General features: G+C 43.8%; 1 protein-coding gene across 1 annotated transcript in view; it reads left to right on the top strand.

Annotated features, from left to right (window-relative positions):
* Positions 1 to 17,176: 17,176 nt before the first annotated feature.
* Positions 17,177 to 20,538, top strand: part of LOC126092663 (uncharacterized) — a 41,724-nt gene continuing 38,362 nt past the window's right edge. Inside the window, exon 1 of the mRNA XM_049908385.1 lies at positions 17,177 to 17,458. Within this exon, the coding sequence (XP_049764342.1) occupies positions 17,177 to 17,458 (282 nt within the window). The remainder of the gene's footprint in view (positions 17,459 to 20,538) is intronic.

Raw genomic sequence — 20,538 nt, 5'->3', positions numbered from 1 at the left:
ACGGGACATTAACTCTAATCTTCCTTCCTTCTTCCTTTCCTAGCGAAATGTTTTAGCTTTCTCGGTTGTGCTTTGGATCCCACACTCGGGCAATGAGCTTACAATAAACAGTACAGATCCAACTCACTCTACTCTGACGATAGCATCGCACGGTGCTTTAAAACTCTAACATGTTGCCGCGGGCCAGTGGTTGATATTTAGTACAAGTTTTGTTTCAGTGTTTAAGTTTATCTCATACTGATGTTACAAACTCTAATTTTCGCAGATTTCTGTTTGGAGAAATTAGCAAAAGAAATCAAATGTATGAGCTTTCACGGTTTATCTGGTCGCTGCATCCCGTGCTGGCAATGCGTGCGTTAGTTAGGTGGCCTGACAACTCATTCTCTCCCAATGAAACATAGAAGCAATCAATTACAGCATGCAGTTTTTTGCGCGGAGATGAGCGGAACGGGAGTAACTTACTAAAATCTACTGTTATGTTAACAGTAAGAATGTTTACTGGTAATAAGTTTATTGCACTAATGTGAGTCAATTCTGGTATCTGGGACCTTTAATGAGGGATAGCACATACGTATTCAGTCGCGTCTTACTCTGCCTAAACCGATAATGACCGCGAAAGTCTTTCCTCAGGTCGATAGAAGGAATAACTGGAATTAAGCGCACATTGAATTTTCTTGAGTGAAATATCTGCAGCGAGCTTCTTCCCGGTATCGAAATGTCTTTGAGAGCATTGCGGTGGATAAGAATAACAGCATGTTTCGACTAACATAATAGAACGGTGGAAGGATAGAATTTAGTACCCGTATATTGTCGGTGTCGAGATTAAGAGAGATGAATCACTAGAGTGAATTACGGAAACCAGAGGAAATTTAAATCTAGTAGACTGGACGTGATTTCTAATTCATCACGTCTAGTGCAGTCTACTGTTACTTTCGGCTTTTACAAGACCACATGCAACCATTAATCTAGTAAACCACAGGGAAACACTTTATCAGCATTTGATTCAAACCAGTAAACCTCGGTTGTTTAAAGAATCAAAGATCCATGAATGAAGCAGTTTCAAATGCCTAATTGCAAATGACTAAATCTGCTAAATACGAGGGTTGGAACTAAAATAGTGGCAACTATTTATTCACAACCGATATATGTTTGTATCTGTTACTGTCCTTCAAAGTAGTCACCAGCGTTGTGTAGAACTCGTTGCCGGCGATGTGGAAGGCGTAGTATACCGTTAGCATAGCCTGTTCTGTTGACGGTGTGAATGGAGCGGTCTAAAGTTATGGTGATTCTTGCGTACGACTGTGATGGTGTTATCCTAACGCATTACGTTCCTCCACGGCAGACCGTCAATGCACAGTATTACTGTTCGTTTTTGGAGCATCGCCTGCGACCAGCTTTGCGAAGGAAGCGGTGACACTTTCTGCACAACTCACCCATCATTTTGCACGACAAAGCGCGGGCGCATACAGCGCAAGCTGTGGCTGCTCTGTTCGGTCTATAGGACTGGGAAGTACTGTACCATCCACCATACTCCCCGGACTTAAGTCCTTGTGACTTTGATTTGATTCCGAAGATGAAGGCACTACTTCGTGGCATTCGCTTCACAACTGTTCCAGAGATTCGACAGGCAGCAGACGCTCCATTCGCACCATCAACAAAACAGGCTCTGCTAACGGTATACGCCTTCCACATCGCTGGCAACGGGTTCTACACAGCGGTGATGACTACTTTGAAGGACAGTAACAGGTGCAAACATGTAACTCTTTCGTATTAGTTGTGAATAAATAGTTGCCACTACTTAAGTTCCAACCCTCGTATATGACACCAAGGATGCCAGATAGACAGAGATTAGAAAAGATTTGAAATTATACATAAAGTTTGTTGGAAGTCGCTACTAGATCCATATAGTCTGGATAATTCTCCCTTCGTTTACGGCAAAAGCAAGTTTTTTACGCGTCTCAATGCGTTTGTCGTCATATCTTCTCAACTATGTGTCGCACGATTATCACGATGATGTTATTTTGCAGCTACATGCAGTGGCATATGTGGGTAAAACCTGAAAACTGGGTTGTGAATAGAATCAGTAGTAGAGACGTAATAAATTAAAACTTCATATCTGATGCTAAAGCTTTAGTTCATGGACAGTGAAAGTTAGTAAGTGATAAACCTTTTTGCATTCATCTTTTTATGGGGTGGTGTGTCAGAGAGAAAAAGTTTCATAAAGGTTTGAAATGATGTGTGAAGTTTGTTGAAAGTCGGTAACTGCTATCGTTCTCAAATAATGGATAAATAAATTCCACGTATTTGCGCGCCCTCATTTACAATAGTTTATAACTCAACTACTTGTCTTATTGCATTAAAATTTTAACGTAACATTATATTGGATAGATACAAAAGTTCGTAGCGTTTTTCGATGCGTTTAATAAACACATCAAATACACATGACAGAGACTTTGGTCATCAATAATATATTGGCTTTAAGCACTATGGGACTTCACAAAAAAATGGTTCAAATGGCTCTGAGCACTATGGGACTTAACATCTGTGGTCATCAGTCCCCTAGAACTTAGAACTACTTAAACCTAACTAACCTAAGGACATCACACACATCCATGCCTGAGGCAGGATTCGAACCTGCGACCGGAGCGGTCATAGCGTCAACAGTTCCACTTGCTATCTCCAGTGAGCTATAAATAAAAAATGACAATCGATAAATAAACGCATAGCAGCCAGAATAGGAACATGCAAAACAAAAACGCTAGAACTATGAGAGCGTGTTAATTTTTTTTAAAGTATGTCAGTAATGACGCGAAATATTGAAAATAAAATTTGTTTCCCCTGGAAGCTGTTGGATAGGCAACCTGCAACTCGTACCTCCTTTCGGTTTCTGGGCTAGCGGCTTAGAAATACACAGAGAAACAGCATCTTTAAGTAGTCTATTGTCTCGTAATGTGTGGCCCCAACCTTCTGTTTAATGAACCCCATAATGCATTGTTGCAAGAGGATAGAATGTATACAGGGTGTTACAAAAAGGTACGGCCAAACTTTCAGGAAACATTCCTCACACACAAAGAAAAGACGTCATGTGGATATGTGTCCGGAAACGCTTAATTTCCATGTTAGAGCTCATTTCAGTTTCGTCAGTATGCACTGTACTTCCTCGATTCACCGCCATGATTTCATACGGGATACTCTACCTGTGCTGCTAGAACATGTGCCTTTACAAGTACGACACAACATGTGGTTCATGCACGATGGAGCTCCTGCACATTTCAGTCGAAGTGTTTGTACGCTTCTCAACAACAGATTCGGTGACCGATGGATTGGTAGAGGCTGACCAATTCCATGACCTCCACGCTCTCCTGAACTCAACCCTCTTGACTTTCATATATGGGGGCATTTGAAAGCTCTTGTCTACGCAACTCCGGTACCAAACGTAGAGACTCTTCGTGCTCGTATTGTGGACGGCTGTGATACAATACGCCATTCTCCAGGGCTGCATTAGCGCATCAGGGATTCCATGCGACGGAGAGTGGATGCATATATCCTCGCTAACGGAGGACATTTTGAACATTTCCTGTAACAAAGTGTTTGAAGTCATGCTGGTACGTACTGTTGCTGTGTGTTTCCATTCCATGATCAATGTGATTTGAAGATGAAGAGAAGTAATATAATGAGCTCTAACATGGAAAGTAAGCGTTTCCGGACGCATGTCCACATAACATATTTTCTTTCTTTGTGTGTGAGGAATGTTTCCTGAAAGTTTGGCCGTACCTTTTTGTTGTTGTTGTTGTGGTCTTCAGTCCTGAGACTGGTTTGATGCAGCCCTCCATGCTACTCTATCCTGTACAAGCTTCTTCATCTCCCAGTACCTACTGCAACCTACATCCTTCTGAATCAGCTTAGTGTATTCATCTCTTGGTCTCCCTCTACGTTTTTTACCCTCCACGCTGCCCTCCAATGCTAAATTGGTGATCCCTTGATGCCTCAGAACATGTCCTACCAACCGATCCCTTCTTCTAGTCAAGTTGTGCCACAAACTCCTCTTCTCCCCAATTCTATTCAATACCTCCTCATTAGTTATGTGGTCTACCCATCAAATCTTCAGCATTCTTCTGTAGCACCACATTTCGAAAGCTTCTATTCTCTTCTTGTCTAAACTATTTATCGTCCTTGTTTCACTTCCATATATGGCTACACTCCATACAAATACTTTCACTAACAACTTCCTGACACTTAAATCTATACTCGATGTTAACAAATTTCTCTTCTTCAGAAATGTTTTCCTTGCCATTGCCAGCCTACATTTTATAACCTCTCTACTTCGACCATCATCGGTTATTTTGCTCCCCAAATAGAAAAACTCCTTTATTACTTTAAATGTCTCATTTGCTAATCTAATTCCTTCAGCATCACCCGACTTAATTCGACTACATTCCATTATCCTCGTTTTGCTTTTGTTCATGTTCATCTTATACCCTCCTTTCAAGACACTGTCCATTCCGTTCAACTGCTCTTCCAAGTCCTTTCTTGTCTCTGACAGAATTACAATGTCATCGGCGAACCTCAACGTTTTTATTTCTTCTCCATGGATTTTAATACCTACTCCGAATTTTTCTTTTGTTTCCTTCATCTGCAGAGCTAGTCGGCATATAAACTTATACTACTGTGGTAAGCGTGGGCTTCGTATCTATCTTGGTCACAATAATGCGTTCACTATGCTGTTTGTAGTAGCTTACCCGCATTCCTATTTTCCTATTCATTATTGAACCTACTCCCGCATTACCTTTTGTAACACCCTGTATAGACTGAAGCGAAGAGTGAAAATTTGTACTAAGGCTGGGAATCGAACCTGGGCCTCCTGTTTATTAGGCATTTGCGTTCACCACTAAGTCACAATTGCACAGTGGTTCACACAACTGCACCGGTAGCCCTGGCGTGCCTCGCTCCTCGATCCAAATTCTCAATGCCCCCCCCCCCCCCCCCCGACAGTCTACTTTAAATTCTCCCTTACACACGAACAGAATTGCCGAGGCTCTCCATGTTCTGGAATAACACTTCAGCATCGAACGCGAGATATTGGATCGAGGAGGGAGGCGTGCCAGGGTAATCCGTGCAGTTGGGTGAGCCACTGTGCCAATGTTGCTTAGTGGCTGCATCTGCCTAGTAAGCAGGAGGCCCAGGTTCGGTATCCGGCCTTGGTAAAAATTTTCACTCGCCACTTCAGTCTATACACATAAAATCGTATCTATATAAGACCAGTAAAGTCTCTGAAATTGTGTCATTTCATTGGCAAGGCGATAGATCAGGATTTCGGGGTGACCACTCCAAAGATGGAGACAAATTCCATTTATCAGGAAATAGCTCACTGAGATATTCTATAACGTCAACAGCAAATTGGCCTGGTGCTCCATCGTGCTGCAACCATACTCGCACGAGCAGTCCCCGACCTTGCATGTACGGAATAAACCAATCACGTGACGTATTGAGATACGTAGTGTGGTTCACAGCACAGTTAAAGAAATATAGGACTTCCAAGTGGCTTGCTGACGTTTCAGACCAGATAATGGCATCCGATTGGTTAAGTTCTTCATAAAAATGTTTGTTTTCTTTACTTCAGAAATAAATGTTTATTGCTATGCACTGCGATGTATTGCATACTCGTCCTAAAACGACACTTCCTCCCTTGATGGAAGAGTTATAACGGTATCGAAAACTCGCCCACAAATCTGATGACTTTTTGTATGTCACTATCACTCATTTCGCGACAAATGAAGGTTGAAATGCTTTAAATCATTCTTCATATGCTTTTTAAAGTCGAGTAAGGAGCTCACAATACGTGTGACCGCTTACGAGTGGTCATTTTTTGGCCAACGTTCGACGGACATATGTTGCTAGTCGCGTTGGTGGTCGTCCGAGCGGAGTTTATCTTTTATGCAACCAGTTGCAAAGAGCATTTTCTCTCACCATTAAACTGTTGTCTTGCTGGTGAAGCTGTTAAGTTACAGTTAAATGGTGGTGAATATCTCTCATCGATTATCTGCATGGGGTCGTCCGTGAGCGCACGTGCTCATTACGATCCGTTCCACCACGGTGTCAGCCATAATTTATGGAGGATGCTAAGTTCACCGGACTTGGATACGATGTGACGTCATTATGACGTATCACGCTACATCGAAAACGATAGAAACCGTATATCGACTAATCGACTTTTGTGAACTTTCGAGAGGTTGTGACAGGGTAGCGCTGTGCTCTGCGCCATTCGTTTAAATGTGTTTTGCGTTCCTTGCGTTTAAATCGTGTATTGCACTCTGTGTGTGTCCTGTGCGTTGTTTTTCGTTGCTCGTCTCTAATTATGTGTTCAGCATTCGAGAGACTAATGAGAGAAAAGCTGAAAAGAGTTCAGCATCGATGACGACGGGCAATTGCGTGGTTATTGTGAATCTCAAGCAGAAATTGATGTACTTCTGACCCAGTTGAAGTGCGTCCGTTATTCGTACTCGGTGAGAAGAAGCACTCAGCAGCCAAAATCTTTAGATGCGTCAAGACACTAACCTTTCGTTAAGATTACATTGAGAAATCCACTTCCCCTCGTATTTCATCTCCCGTCGACGATTTTTCTTCAACAATGCCTCATATTTTTCTTTTTAAGTTCGAAATTCAATCATTCTACACACCAGTCATTACTGGACACTAAGGTACCTGTCTCTGCGGTCCGAGTGTAAAATTACTTGGAATTATGGTTGATAAAAGACTACCTTGGGATGGACATATAAATTACTTAGCTAACAAACTTGCACGAGTTCTCTTTCAGCTATATAAATTAAGAAAAAAAAGTCAGAAAGAGTATGCTGCTACAATCTAATATGTGCTTACAAGACCAATTCGATGAAACCATACTAAAATATTGATAATAAATAAATATTATTTTCGGCGTAAGCATTCAATACAACAATTACACAATCTAATCTGGTCTGGACATAAGAAGACTTCACTTTTTTACGAAACGTGTTGTCCGTGGTGTTTTCAAGGCCACGGTCAGGAATATTTCTATTAATATCCAGCTCTTTTATTTTGGCGAAATACATATACGCTGCCACACTGAGCTGTTATCAGAATCGAACGTGTCAAAACAAACCACTAGCTGACGACAGTTTAGAATCTCGAACGTTCGTAAAAGTCGATAGGTGTGTTAATCGACTAAAGCGTATATACGTCATAATGACGTCACATCATATCCAGGTTGGGTGAACTTAGCATCCTCCATAATTTATATGTAACTCAGCACCTGTAACAATAATAAACAAAAATTAATTAACATCTATGCAACACATGGGAGACTGCGATCAATTTTTAGGCGATTGTTCCTCTCAACAACGAAAAATGCTAAAACTGATAGATGGGCTTACGCCATGCTATATGACGTACCAGTTTCATTTTCTATGACACAGCTGAAATACGTTTCTTGCCAAAATGTTCTGATATCGTCACATGCCAAGCACGTGCAATGCCGATGACCTAAAAACGTGGCGAGACGTGAGAGTGGTGCCTTATGTGATAGGCGAGCTGTCGGAGGACGCCGCTCCATCACAGGTGTATCTGACGGGAGTCGTCACGGGCGCTGTTTTGGTAGCGTAGCTGTCAGGCGCCGAAATAGAACTGTCAACCAGCCAGATCTCGTACACTCGTCAGATGCCGTCACGTCGGCCTCCTATCGATGCGTTGAATATCGCACAAATACTACAACCGTTCCACTATGGACAACGATGCTAAATAACATTACGGTTGTTTGTCACCTTGCGGTTTGTCGTCTTACGACATAGGGAGAAAATTTAATAATTAAAATGTGCGCCAGCGTTTCAGACATATTCGTATTGTTTTTCCTGTTAAATACACATGCTCTGTTGCGCATATAATACCACACTGCCGCTACTCTTACCGCCAAAATAAGGCAGAAAAAATGAACTCATAAATTATGTAGCCGAAACAGCTTTTCCTCTTTTCTTTTTCTTATGCCTTTGTCTCGCTTAGGTGCAGGATTGGCATGGTGAGGAACAGATTTGGCATCATTAACTTACGCGGTGGCCAGGTGCCCTACTTGTCACTTTGCAACACTTTTTTTTTTCACTAGCTGCTTATATTTTATGACCCACCGTCTAATTTCTTATGGTGGGTCGTATATTGCCACTTAGCCGCTGTGACTGGGTCCGGGGTCCGCAGTGACTGAAAGTAACACCACACCGGCTCCCGTCCCCACTCACACCGTTGCCTGTGTCCCGCCACGTGGAGGCGGGCTCTGTTTAGATCCATTTGATATCTTTTTTTTTGTGCAGCATTAGAAAAACGTATAACTAATACAAAATCAAGTAAGATATTAATAAACAAAACGAAATTAAATATTTAGAAAGAAGGAAGGAAGAGAACTGAATAGAGAAGTTATAGGTATAATATTGCCCGTCACCTGGTTGTGGGCGGCGGCCTGGGTCTTGGAATGAACCTCAAGACGCTGGCCGTTGCTCACCATGCCTTTAACATCTACTATCCTAAAAACTACCTTAACTAGAAGAGATTAGGGTACATTAAAGCTAGAAACTAAGACTAAGACCTCCATGTCCAGCCTACTAAACTATTTACGATATACAATAGAGAGGTAACTGATTTTGTGCTTGGGTCAAAGTTGCTAATGAAAGGGTACTCGTAGTAACACGTGTAACTGAGGCCAGACTTAGGTACCATCCCGGTATTCACGTAGTGGGATGTATGAAAGCGCGTAAGAACCACATCCAGGATGGCCGGCACACGGAGCCTCGTCGTCAATCTGCCGGACGGCTGCGCTCGGGGCCCCTCCCGGAAGCGGAAGCGGCGCTTTAACAAGCACGGCTATCAGGGCGAGTGTAGCCGAAAGAATCTACACGAATATTAATTCTTTACGAGTAAATTTCGTCTCTTACGCCGCTCGGTTTGGCAGTTAAAACTCAAACTTAAACGTTTACTGTTTGCTTCCGTATTGTTTCACCGCTGACGAGAAGGTGATAAGTTATTCAAGTCGCTAGCTGCTGCGACACGTGAATGCGAAACTTCAGCAACATATCTGTCCTTATAGCAGCATGAATGTGCGCAATAAATAACTCTTCGAACAGTTAACAGACAAATTACTGATCTTGTTGGGACCAGCATGTAGCAGTTGGGACAGTCGCAGTATTGGAGAGAGGGAAAAAGGGAAATTACACTAACGAGGTGCATTCAAGTTCTAAGGCCTCCGATTTTTTTTCTAATTAACTACGCACCCGAAATCGGTGGAACTGGCGATACCTCTCGACGTAATCGTCCTGCAGTCGTACACATTTTTCACAACGCTGACGCCACGATTCCATGGCAGCGGCGAAGGCTTCTTTAGGAGTCTGTTTTGACCACTGGAAAATCGCTGAGGCAATAGCAGCACGGCTGGTGAATGTGCGGCCACGGAGAGTGTCTTTCATTGTTGGAAAAAGCCAAAAGTCACTAGGAGCCAGGTCAGGTGAGTAGGGAGCATGAGGAATCACTTCAAAGTTGTTATCACGAAGAAACTGTTGCGTAACGTTAGCTCGATGTGCGGGTGCGTTGTCTTGGTGAAACAGCACACGCGCAGCCCTTCCCGGACGTTTTTGTTGCAGTGCAGAAAGGAATTTGTTCTTCAAAACATTTTCGTAGGATGCACCTGTTACCGTAGTGCCCTTTGGAACGCAATGGGTAAGGATTACGCCCTCGCCGTCCCAGAACATGGACACCATCATTTTTTCAGCACTGGCGGTTACACGAAATTTTTTTGGTGACGGTGAATCTGTGTGCTTCCATTGAGCTGACTGGCGCTTTGCTTCTGGATTGAAAAATGGCATCCACGTCTCATCCATTGTCACAACCGACGAAAAGAAAGTCCCATTCGTGCTGTCATTGCGCGTCAACATTGCTTGGCAACGTGCCACACGGGCAGCCATGTGGTCGTCCGTCAGCATTGGTGGCACCCACCTGGATGACACTTTTCGCATTTTCAGGTCGTCATGCAGGATTGTGTGCACAGAACCCACAGAAATGGCAACTTTGGAGGCGATCTGTTCAACAGTCATTCGGCGATCCCCCAAAACAATTCTCTCCACTTTCTCGATCATGTCGTCAGACCAGCTTGTGCGAGCCCGAGGTTGTTTCGGTTTGTTGTCACACGATGGTCTGCCTTCATTAAACTGTCGCACCCACGAACGCACTTTCGACACATCCATAACTCCATCACCACATGTCTCCTTCAACTGTCAATGAATTTCAATTGGTTTCACATCACGCAAATTCAGAAAACGAATGATTGCACACTGTTCAAGTAAGGAAAACGTCGCCATTTTAAGTATTTAAAACAGTTCTCATTCTCGCCCCTGGCGGTAAAATTCCATCTGCCGTACGGTGCTGCCATCTCTGGGACGTATTGACAATGAACGCGGCCTCATTTTAAAACAATGCGCAAGTTTCTATCTCTTTCCAGTCCGGAGGAAAAAATCGGAGGCCTTAGAACTTGAATGCACCTCGTATCACTAGGGAGAGTTGAAGTCAACGTGGGTGACATCGTACTGTGAGTGAGCGTGGGTGTTGCGCACACGATAAGCACTGAGAGAATTGCCGATTAAATCGTTCCAGACCGTCGGAACCATCTCCAAGGATGGGAACTGTCACGAATTGCGCACCCCCTCCCGCCGGATGTTCGAGTCCTCCCTCGGGCATGGGTGTGTGTGTTGTCCTTAGCGTAAGTTAGTTTAAGTAGTGTGTCAGTGTAGGGACCGACGACCTCAGCAGTTTGGTCCCTTAGGAATTCACATACACACACACACACAAGGATGGGCACTCTATGTACGATTGACCAGTTACTGGTTCAACGGTTTAACTTCAGTGACAGTGAGTTGCCTAAGATGCTGTTGCTGGGTTGCTATCGTTGTGAATTCATGTAAATAAAGCCGTCTGGATCGCTTAATACATCTATTTATTACTATGTTTCGGCTACTGCCATTATCATATTAAAACTTAGAACATGTGTAACAACGTTCAGTATTAGTTTTAGAAAAACCTGCGCCTAAATCTCTACTGCCAAGAACTGGAGTTCCAGAAAAGAAATCCATACTTGCTTCAATATTTCGTTTGATACAAGGGGGCCTATAACGCTACCATGGGGAACACCAGAATTCATTTCTGTTTTACTTGATGACTTTCCGTCAGTTACTACGAACTGTGACCTCTCTGCCACGAATTCACGAATCCTGTCACATTACTGAGACGATATTCCATAAGCACGCAATTTCACTGCAAGCCATTTGTGTGGAACAATGTCAAATACCTTCTTTAAATCTAGAAATTCGGAATCAATTTGAAATCCCTTGTCAATAGCATTCAACACTTCATGCGTGTAAAGAGCCAGTTGTGTTTCACAAGAACAATATTTCCTAAATCTGTGTCAAAAGTGTGTCAATAGACCGTTCTCTTCGAGGTAATCACAATGTTATATCATTATTAGGAAAATAAGGTAATTTTACAAATAAATAAACACTTACAATTAAGATACCCTTTAATTAAAATTATTAATAATTCCCTAGTCGACCTACCAGCACCAACAAATATTTCACTTTGATGAAATTTTGGGTCCTTATTAGGATTATGTTTAGTAATTCAAATGGTGACTGGACTATTTTTAGCTGTACGTTATACATCAAACATTGAAACAGCATTCAGTAGTGTAGTCCACATCTGCCGGGACGTAAATACGGGTGAATAATTTGAGATTTACATGCAAATGGAGCATCTATATTTTTCATTTGCATATACTTACATGTGGGATGAGGAATCTATTATGGATCTTATATGTATATACACACCTGAATAATTGGAATAGTAATCCTGTTCTTAGTCATAGCAACTACATTTAAAGGATATGTTCTACCTCGAGGTCAAATATCATTCTGAGGTGAAATAGTAATTATTAATTTATTGTCAGCAATTCTGTACTTAGGAACAGATTTAGTTCAATGAGTATGAGGAGGATTTGCTGTTTTGGTAGCTGTGGGCCAGCTTGACTCAGGAGACGACACAACAGCTACATGACACTCTTCCCAACCAAATCATTGCACTCATCCAAGCCAGAGGGGTTGCAATATCAGTACAACTGTTTTTTGTTTTCCTTTAATGGAATTTTTATGCTGTTCACAAATTGCAGCACCACCTAAACTTTTTACGCTAGTTAAGGCCGTAGAAGCATCGTCTTTTTCGAATGTACTTCTCACCAAAAAGCGAATCTGGTAACTGCAGTCTGAGGTTTTCGGTAATCCTGCCTTTTGAGTTCTTGTGGTAATATTTCCGTAGAAACTTTCATGCCATAACAAAGATTTCTTTATTTCCAAGAAGTTAGTAGTTCACAAACATTTAGCTTTACAAACGTTTTAATATATAGAACTGTTTTATTACATATTTTCATCCCCTATTTCCCTCCATCCCATAGGGACTGAATTTTCAAAACGACTGAAACATGAATTGTTTATTTCTAACAAAAAAGCGAAATACAAATTTTCATAAATTTAGCCACAAAAAAGCCTTCAAAATGATACATTTCCATAATAATTTTCATCTCCCATTTCACCCCCATGTCAGTTAAATTTCAAAACACTGAAAAACTTTTTTTTAACTTAGGAGCCAAATACCAATTTTCATGGTTGTAGCTGGAGTAGCTCTTTAATAATTATTCATTAAATAAAACACCTAGTGTTTCACCCCGTTTGGGGGTTAATTTCCCAAAACGCTGAAACATGGATTTTTTTATTTCCAACCGAATAGCCAAATACCAGTTCCACTACACGTTATTTCAAAAATGCTTTCGGAACGAAATATTTCGATATAAACTTCACACCGTTGAACGTCCAAGAAGAATGAAACACGTATTTTTTTTATTTGTAACCTAGATATCAAATATCAATTTTCATAGATGTACCTCAGTATGCTTTAGTAGCTCTTTGATAATGATTAATTTTCAAAATAACTTCACCCCCTATTTTACCCTTTGAAACGTCCCCTTAGACAAATTAATGATCTACTGTGCTGATAAACCTCTACGTTATTTGATTTTCAAACAGCTGAGCAAAACTGAACGTACTCAGAGATTACTCTCTTTACTTGTTCCGATTATCACTAAATTGACACACAATATTTTTAGCGCAACGCAATCTGACGTTCAAAAATCCCTACAAAAGAATGGCCCTGACTAACAATAACCTATACCTTTCACGAATCACTTACCTCACAAAAATCTTCGTTACTCGCACTACTGCAATACAGCGAACGCCAATAGTGCCAGCTAAATAAATGATTCTAACTACTGAAGTCACTAACTACTGATAGGCATAGTTAGCAAATTAAAGATTTTGATTGAGAACAAACAATGTATTTACCTTAATAGTGTTCGAAAGTCATTATATATATATATATATATATATATATATATATATATATATATATATATATTATCAGTCCATGACATCCATTCTTACAAATGATGATGATTAGGACAACACAACACCCAGTCCCTGAGCGGAGAAAATCTTTGACCCAGCCGGGAATCGAACCCGGGCCCTTGGGCTTGACGTTCCATCGCGCTAACCACTTTTTTTTTCATTTTGTTCGTTGTTGATCGTTGTGTTTGGTCGTTGCGGACGTCACATAACATCCGTTCAAGTTCGTTGTTGATCCTGCCACTCAGTTTTTTTTATTACAGAGGCCAACCAGCTCTCTGACCGAACACGCTGAGCTACCGTGCCGGCAAAAATTTGGAAGTGGAAAGCCGTGAATCAGCGCCCGGACAAACAATTCACTCGTGGACAGTGACATTAGTCTTTACGCTAGACTGACAACGTAAAATTTATGCTGCAGCCAGGACTCGAACACGGGTCTTCCTGCTTACGAAGCAGAAAGGCTAACCAGCACACCACCACAGTACAACCACTCAGCTACCACGGGCGGACGGAAGGGCAAATGAACGTATCTTAAACAGTGAACGCGGCTCGACGGACCGAGGTGAATGGTGTGGGTCTCTCTAATGGACACACGTCCAGATCAGCCGCTCTAAAAACTCCGCCTTCTCACTCCCCACATCCACCACTGCTGGCGGCTCACCTCCAACTGTGCAACGCTACGCGCTGTTAACATCCAACTGCCCAACACTGTAATAGCAAATTCCAACAATGCCACCCAGCCACAGACTTCACACAGCACAGTTAGTGATTTTCATATAGGGCGCTACGTGGCGTTACCAACATAAAAACCTAAACAGCCTACTTACACCTGTTAGTGGTTGTATTTCTGATCGAGAAATCACATACCAGTATTCGTAGTGCTAGCTTCAAAATTGTCTTAACAGTGACATATACGAGGGCAGTTCAATAAGTAATGCAACACATTTTTTTTCTCGGCCATATTTGGTTGAAAAAACCGGAAATTTCTTGTGGAATATTTTCAAACATTCCCGCTTCGTCTCGTATAGTTTCATTGACTTCCGACAGGTGGCAGCGCTGTACGGAGCTGTTAAAATGGCGTCTGTAACGGATGTGCGTTACAAACAACGGGCAGTGATCGAGTTTCTTTTGGCGGAAAACCAGGGCATCTCAGATATTCATAGGCGCTTGCAGAATGCCTACGGTGATCTGTCAGTGGACAAAAGCACGGTGAGTCGTTGGGCAAACACCATAAAGAGCAAAGGAGAACCATCTGTGCGGAATTGCTTGCTGGTCATGTGGCTGAGGGTGACAATTTCTTGTCAAAGATTGTTACAGGCGATGAAACATGGGTTCATCACTTCGAACCTGAAACAAAACGGCAATCAATGGAGTGGCGCCACACCCACTCCCCTACCAAGAAAAAGTTTAAAGCCATACCCTCAGCCGGTAAAGTCACGGTTACAGTCTTCTGGGACGCTGAAGGGGTTATTCTGTTCGATGTCCTTCCCCACGGTCAAACGATCAACTCTGAAGTGTATTGTGCTACTCTTCAGAAATTGAAGAAACGACTTCAGCGTGTCCGTAGGCACAAAAATCTGAACGAACTTCTCCTTCTTCATGACAACGCAAGACCTCACACAGGTCTTCGCACCCGAGAGGAGCTCACAAAACTTCAGTGGACTGTTCTTCCTCGTGCACCCTGCAGCCCCGATCTCGCACCGTCGGATTTCCGTATGTTTGGCCCAATGAAGGACGCAATCCGTGGGAGGCACTACGCGGATGATGAAGAAGTTATTGATGCAGTACGACGTTGGCTCCGACATCGACCAGTGGAATGGTACCGTGCAGGCATACAGGCCCTCATTTCAAGGTGGCGTAAGGCCGTAGCATTGAATGGAGATTACGTTGAAAAATAGTGTTGTGTAGCTAAAAGATTGGGGAATAACCTGGTGTATTTCAATGCTGAATAAAACAACCCCTGTTTCAGAAAAAAAATGTGATGCATTACTTATTGAACTATCCTCGTATTTAAAAACCCTTTCTTCCTGTATTTCACCCATTTAGCAGTAGAATTTCGAACGATGCCTTCTTAAACCACGGCTAAGGAGCAGAACACCCTCTCCCAATTTCAAGTTTCTGCCGTTAGCGGTTTGGGCTGGGCGACGATGAGTCGTCAGTTTGGACACTTCTTTTTACACTCCTGGAAATGGAAAAAAGAACACATTGACACCGGTGTGTCAGACCCACCATACTTGCTCCGGACACTGCGAGAGGGCTGTACAAGCAATGATCACACGCACGGCACAGCGGACACACCAGGAACCGCGGTGTTGGCCGTCGAATGGCGCTAGCTGCGCAGCATTTGTGCACCGCCGCCGTCAGTGTCAGCCAGTTTGCCCTGGCATACGGAGCTCCATCGCAGTCTTTAACACTGGTAGCATGCCGCGACAGCATGGACGTGAACCGTATGTGCAGTTGACGGACTTTGAGCGAGGGCGTATAGTGGGCATGCGGGAGGCCGGGTGGACGTACCGCCGAATTGCTCAACACGTGGGGCGTGAGGTCTCCACAGTACATCGATGTTGTCGCCAGTGGTCGGCGGAAGGTGCACGTGCCCGTCGACCTGGGACCGGACCGCAGCGACGCACGGATGCACGCCAAGACCGTAGGATCCTACGCAGTGCCGTAGGGGACCACACCGCCACTTCCCAGCAAATTAGGGACACTGTTGCTCCTGGGGTATCGGCGAGGACCATTCGCAACCGTCTCCATGAAGCTGGGCTACGGTCCCGCACACCGTTAGGCCGTCTTCCGCTCACGCCCCAACATCGTGCAGCCCGCCTCCAGTGGTGTCGCGACAGGCGTGAATGGAGGGACGAATGGAGACGTGTCGTCTTCAGCGATGAGAGTCGCTTCTGCCTTGGTGCCAATGATGGTCGTATGCGTGTTTGGCGCCGTGCAGGTGAGCGCCACAATCAGGACTGCATACGACCGAGGCACACAGGGCCAACACCCGGCATCATGGTGTGGGGAGCGATCTCCTACACTGGCCGTACACCACTGGTGATCGTCGAGGGGACACTGAATAGTGCACGGTACATCCAAACCGTCATCGAACCCATCGTTCTACCATTCCTAGACCGGCAAGGGAACTTGCTGTTCCAACAGGACAATGCACGTCCGCATGTATCCCGTGCCACCCAACGTGCTCTAGAAGGTGTAAGTCAACTACCCTGGCCAGCAAGATCTCCGGATCTGTCCCCCATTGAGCATGTTTGGGACTGGATGAAGCGTCGTCTCACGCGGTCTGCACGTCCAGCACGAACGCTGGTCCAACTGAGGCGCCAGGTGGAAATGGCATGGCAAGCCGTTCCACAGGACTACATCCAGCATCTCTACGATCGTCTCCATGGGAGAATAGCAGCCTGCATTGCTGCGAAAGGTGGATATACACTGTACTAGTGCCGACATTGTGCATGCTCTGTTGCCTGTGTCTATGTGCCTGTGGTTCTGTCAGTGTGATCATGTGATGTATCTGACCCCAGGAATGTGTCAATAAAGTTTCCCCTTCCTGGGACAATGAATTCACGGTGTTTTTATTTCAATTTCCAGGAGTGTATTTACAGAGACGATAGCTTTCAGGTGCGGTGTGGTGACGCGCGGCCTGTGCGTGTGCCCCCAGGAGCATGGCGGGCCAGCCGCCGGGTCCGGGCCCGGGCCGCGGGTGGGCGCGCCCGCCGCACCCGGCGTCGCCGTTCCGGCCGGCGTCTCCGTACGGCCCCAGCCCGCCGTTCGCGGCGTCGCCGTCGCCCTACGGCCCGTCGCCGCCGCCGCCGCCGGGGCTGCTGGTGCGCCGGCCCATGTCGCCCGCGCGGCTGCCGCCCAGCCCGGGGCCGTACCTGCCCTGTCCCAGGCCGCGGCCGCGCTGGGCCAGCCCGGGGCCCCTGCCCTACAGGATGCCGCCGCAGGTGAGTACGGCGACACCGCACACTGCGCCCCGCGGCAGCTCGGCAACCCTCAGGAAATATCGTTGCGATAATACCGTCACTCCTATCGTTCTTATCCTTTCACCCTGAATTTTTATCCCGCTCCTGAAACTTTGCTTCGTTGCCGCTATTGTTTCTTCTACCCTAAAGCAGGTGTTGACAGATGTGAAAATTACCGAACTATCAGTTTGATAAGTCACACTCGCAAAATACTAACGCGAATTCTTTACAGACGAATGGAAAAACTGGTAGAGGCCGACTTAGGGGAAGATCAGTTTGGATTCCGTAGAAATGTTGGAACACGTGAGGCAATACTGACCCTACGACTTATCTTAGAAGCTAGATTAACACAAATTCTTTACAGACGAATGGAAAAACTAGTAGAAGCCGACCTCGGGGAAGATCAGTTTGGATTCCGTAGAAATACTGGAACACGTGAGGCAATACTGACCTTACGACTTATCTTAGAAGAAAGATTAAGGAAAGGCAAACCTACATTTCTAGCATTTGTAGACTTAGAGAAAGCTTTTGACAATGTTGACTGGAATACTCTCTTTCAAATTCTAAAGGCGGCAGGGGTAAAATACAGGGAGCGAAAGGCTATTTACAATTCGTACAGAAACCAGATGGCAGTTATAAGAGTCGAGGGACATGAAAGGGAAGCAGTGGTTGGGAAGGGAGTGAGACAGGGTTGTAGCCTATCTCCGATGTTATTCAATCTGTATATAGAGCGAGCAGTAAAGGAAACCAAAGAAAAATTCGGAGTAGGCATTAAAATCCACGGAGAAGAAATAAAAACGTTGAGGTTCGCCGATGACATTGTAATTCTGTCAGAGACAGCAAAGGACTTGGAAGAGCGGTTGAATTGAATGGACAGTGTCTTGAAAGGAGGGTATAAGATGAACATCAACAAAAGCAAAACGAGGATAATGGTATGTAGTCGAATTGAGTCGGGTGATGCTAAGGGAATTAGATTAGGAAATGAGACCCTTAAAGTAGTAAAGGAGTTTTGCTATTTGGGGAGCAAAATAACTGATGATGGTCGAAGTAGAGAGGATATAAAATGTAGACTGGCAATGGCAAGGAAAGCGTTTCTGAAGAAGAGAAATTTGTTAACATCGAGTATAGATTTAAGTGTCAAGAAGTCGTTTCTAAAAGTATTTGTATGGAGTGTAGCCATGCATGGAAGTGAAACATGGACGATAAATAGTTTGGACAAGAAGAGAATAGAAACTTTCGAAATGTGGTGTTGCAGAAGAATGCTGAAGATTAGATGGGTAGATCACATAAATAATGAGGAGGTATTGAATAGAATTGGGGAGAAGAGGCACCCACGTACCTTGCTCATACTGTGGCATCAAGCAGTCAGGCCTGCAAGATGAGTGGTCTGCCAAGCGAGTGGATTCATTCTTATTTATCGAGTAACATGCGCTCTAGTACTCACAATTAAGTTACAAGTTATTCGCCTGTTTGAATATTACGCAACGGAAACGGAAACGCACATCTGACTATTAGTAATTTACACAACTCTGACTGTTCACTACGCACTGGCAATACCACATTTTCTTTCTTATTTAACAGCTTTGATCAACACGTGGCCATCGCAGTGAACATGACTGGTGCACACACTACAAATTCTATAACCTAAACACCCAAATTCTATAACCTACAACAATAACACATGAGAAATTCCGCCCATTGGGCATGGCTTTACATTGGTGATTCTCTATGTTATGGTCTCGTAATTATTTAATGCTACAGTGCACTTTCTGGATAGGATGGTGGATCTTTCGCTATATCTCACACTTCGACTCTCACAACCATCATCACGAAACTTTCCTCCAGACCGAGCGGTCCAAAAGGAACATGCATAACCCACTACCTCTGAAACTACCTTGCTACTCTCCCATGCAAACCACACATACTTAAATTACATGACATACACCACACTGCAACATGGAATACAACACAAGGAATAGTCACAACATTATAATCACATCACTTTCAGCTTTCCCACTTCAATTAAAATTCATCCCAGTTTCACACGACACTGCCCCACTTCGTAACTTTTCTTTCCTACTACGAACTCTGGAGGATATATGCACGTCTTCCTGTGCAATGCAAGCCAAGTGGCGTTGCTGGATAGACGGCTGACTCACCTTGCTTCACTCTCAGAGTATTATAGTTTGAATCAAGCGTCACACGGAAACATTACACGCAAAGTAATATTAAGAACATATTCATTATACTCGCGAGTCCTCAACTGATACCATGGACGAGTACTTCTCTTTATCCTTTGTCTCATACACAGATTGACACTCACACAGTACTCACCACGTGGAAGTACTCGTCTCTAATTTCAAGTCCTGCACACGCCATCTCTTAAATATTTCCATCTTATAGTACACTCGCTTGTAATTCAGCTTAAGCACTCGGAAGTATTTCAACTTATTGCTACACGTGGTTTCATTGTGACCGTTGGTCACTTCCGAAGATTACTAAGATCCCCTTAATATTGCTTGCCTGACATTTAATTCTCCCCACAAAAGTTCCTGAAATAGAGAAATTATTATTCCAAACTACTCTAAAGTATTTCATACGCGTACCATGTCTCCACTCTTTTGTCTTTACGGAGCACACCTAAGACAGGTCTTACCAACACAAGATCCAGCGCCAGAATGCTGAAACATGGCCGTTCTTCAGGTCATCTCGCACCTCTGTCGAGGTGGAGAGGACCATGCTACCCATTGGTCAGCCACATTTCAGGCGCTCTAAGCTCAGGTAAATTTCATCTCTTTGGTTCCACCAAAGGTGATCAAAGGACCGTCTCAAAGATGATCATATACTGCACATTCACTATCTGCGGTTAGCAGACGACCATACATTCATTCATTTCGCAGATATCACCAAATTGGATGTAGGGATTTATTTTGTGGGAGTGCACATGTGGTCAATTAATTTAAATAAATTGTCATTCTTTCCGACACTGGTATCCGGCTTCGGTGTATTAAGTGAAACTCAGTTATTATTACAAAAAAATTTGTTGTTCTGACAAGAATAAC

Source organism: Schistocerca cancellata, chromosome 7 (genome assembly GCF_023864275.1).
Source record: "Schistocerca cancellata isolate TAMUIC-IGC-003103 chromosome 7, iqSchCanc2.1, whole genome shotgun sequence".
In the NCBI taxonomy this organism is placed as follows: Eukaryota; Metazoa; Arthropoda; class Insecta; order Orthoptera; family Acrididae; genus Schistocerca; species Schistocerca cancellata.
This window is presented reverse-complemented; position numbering and strand designations above follow the sequence as displayed.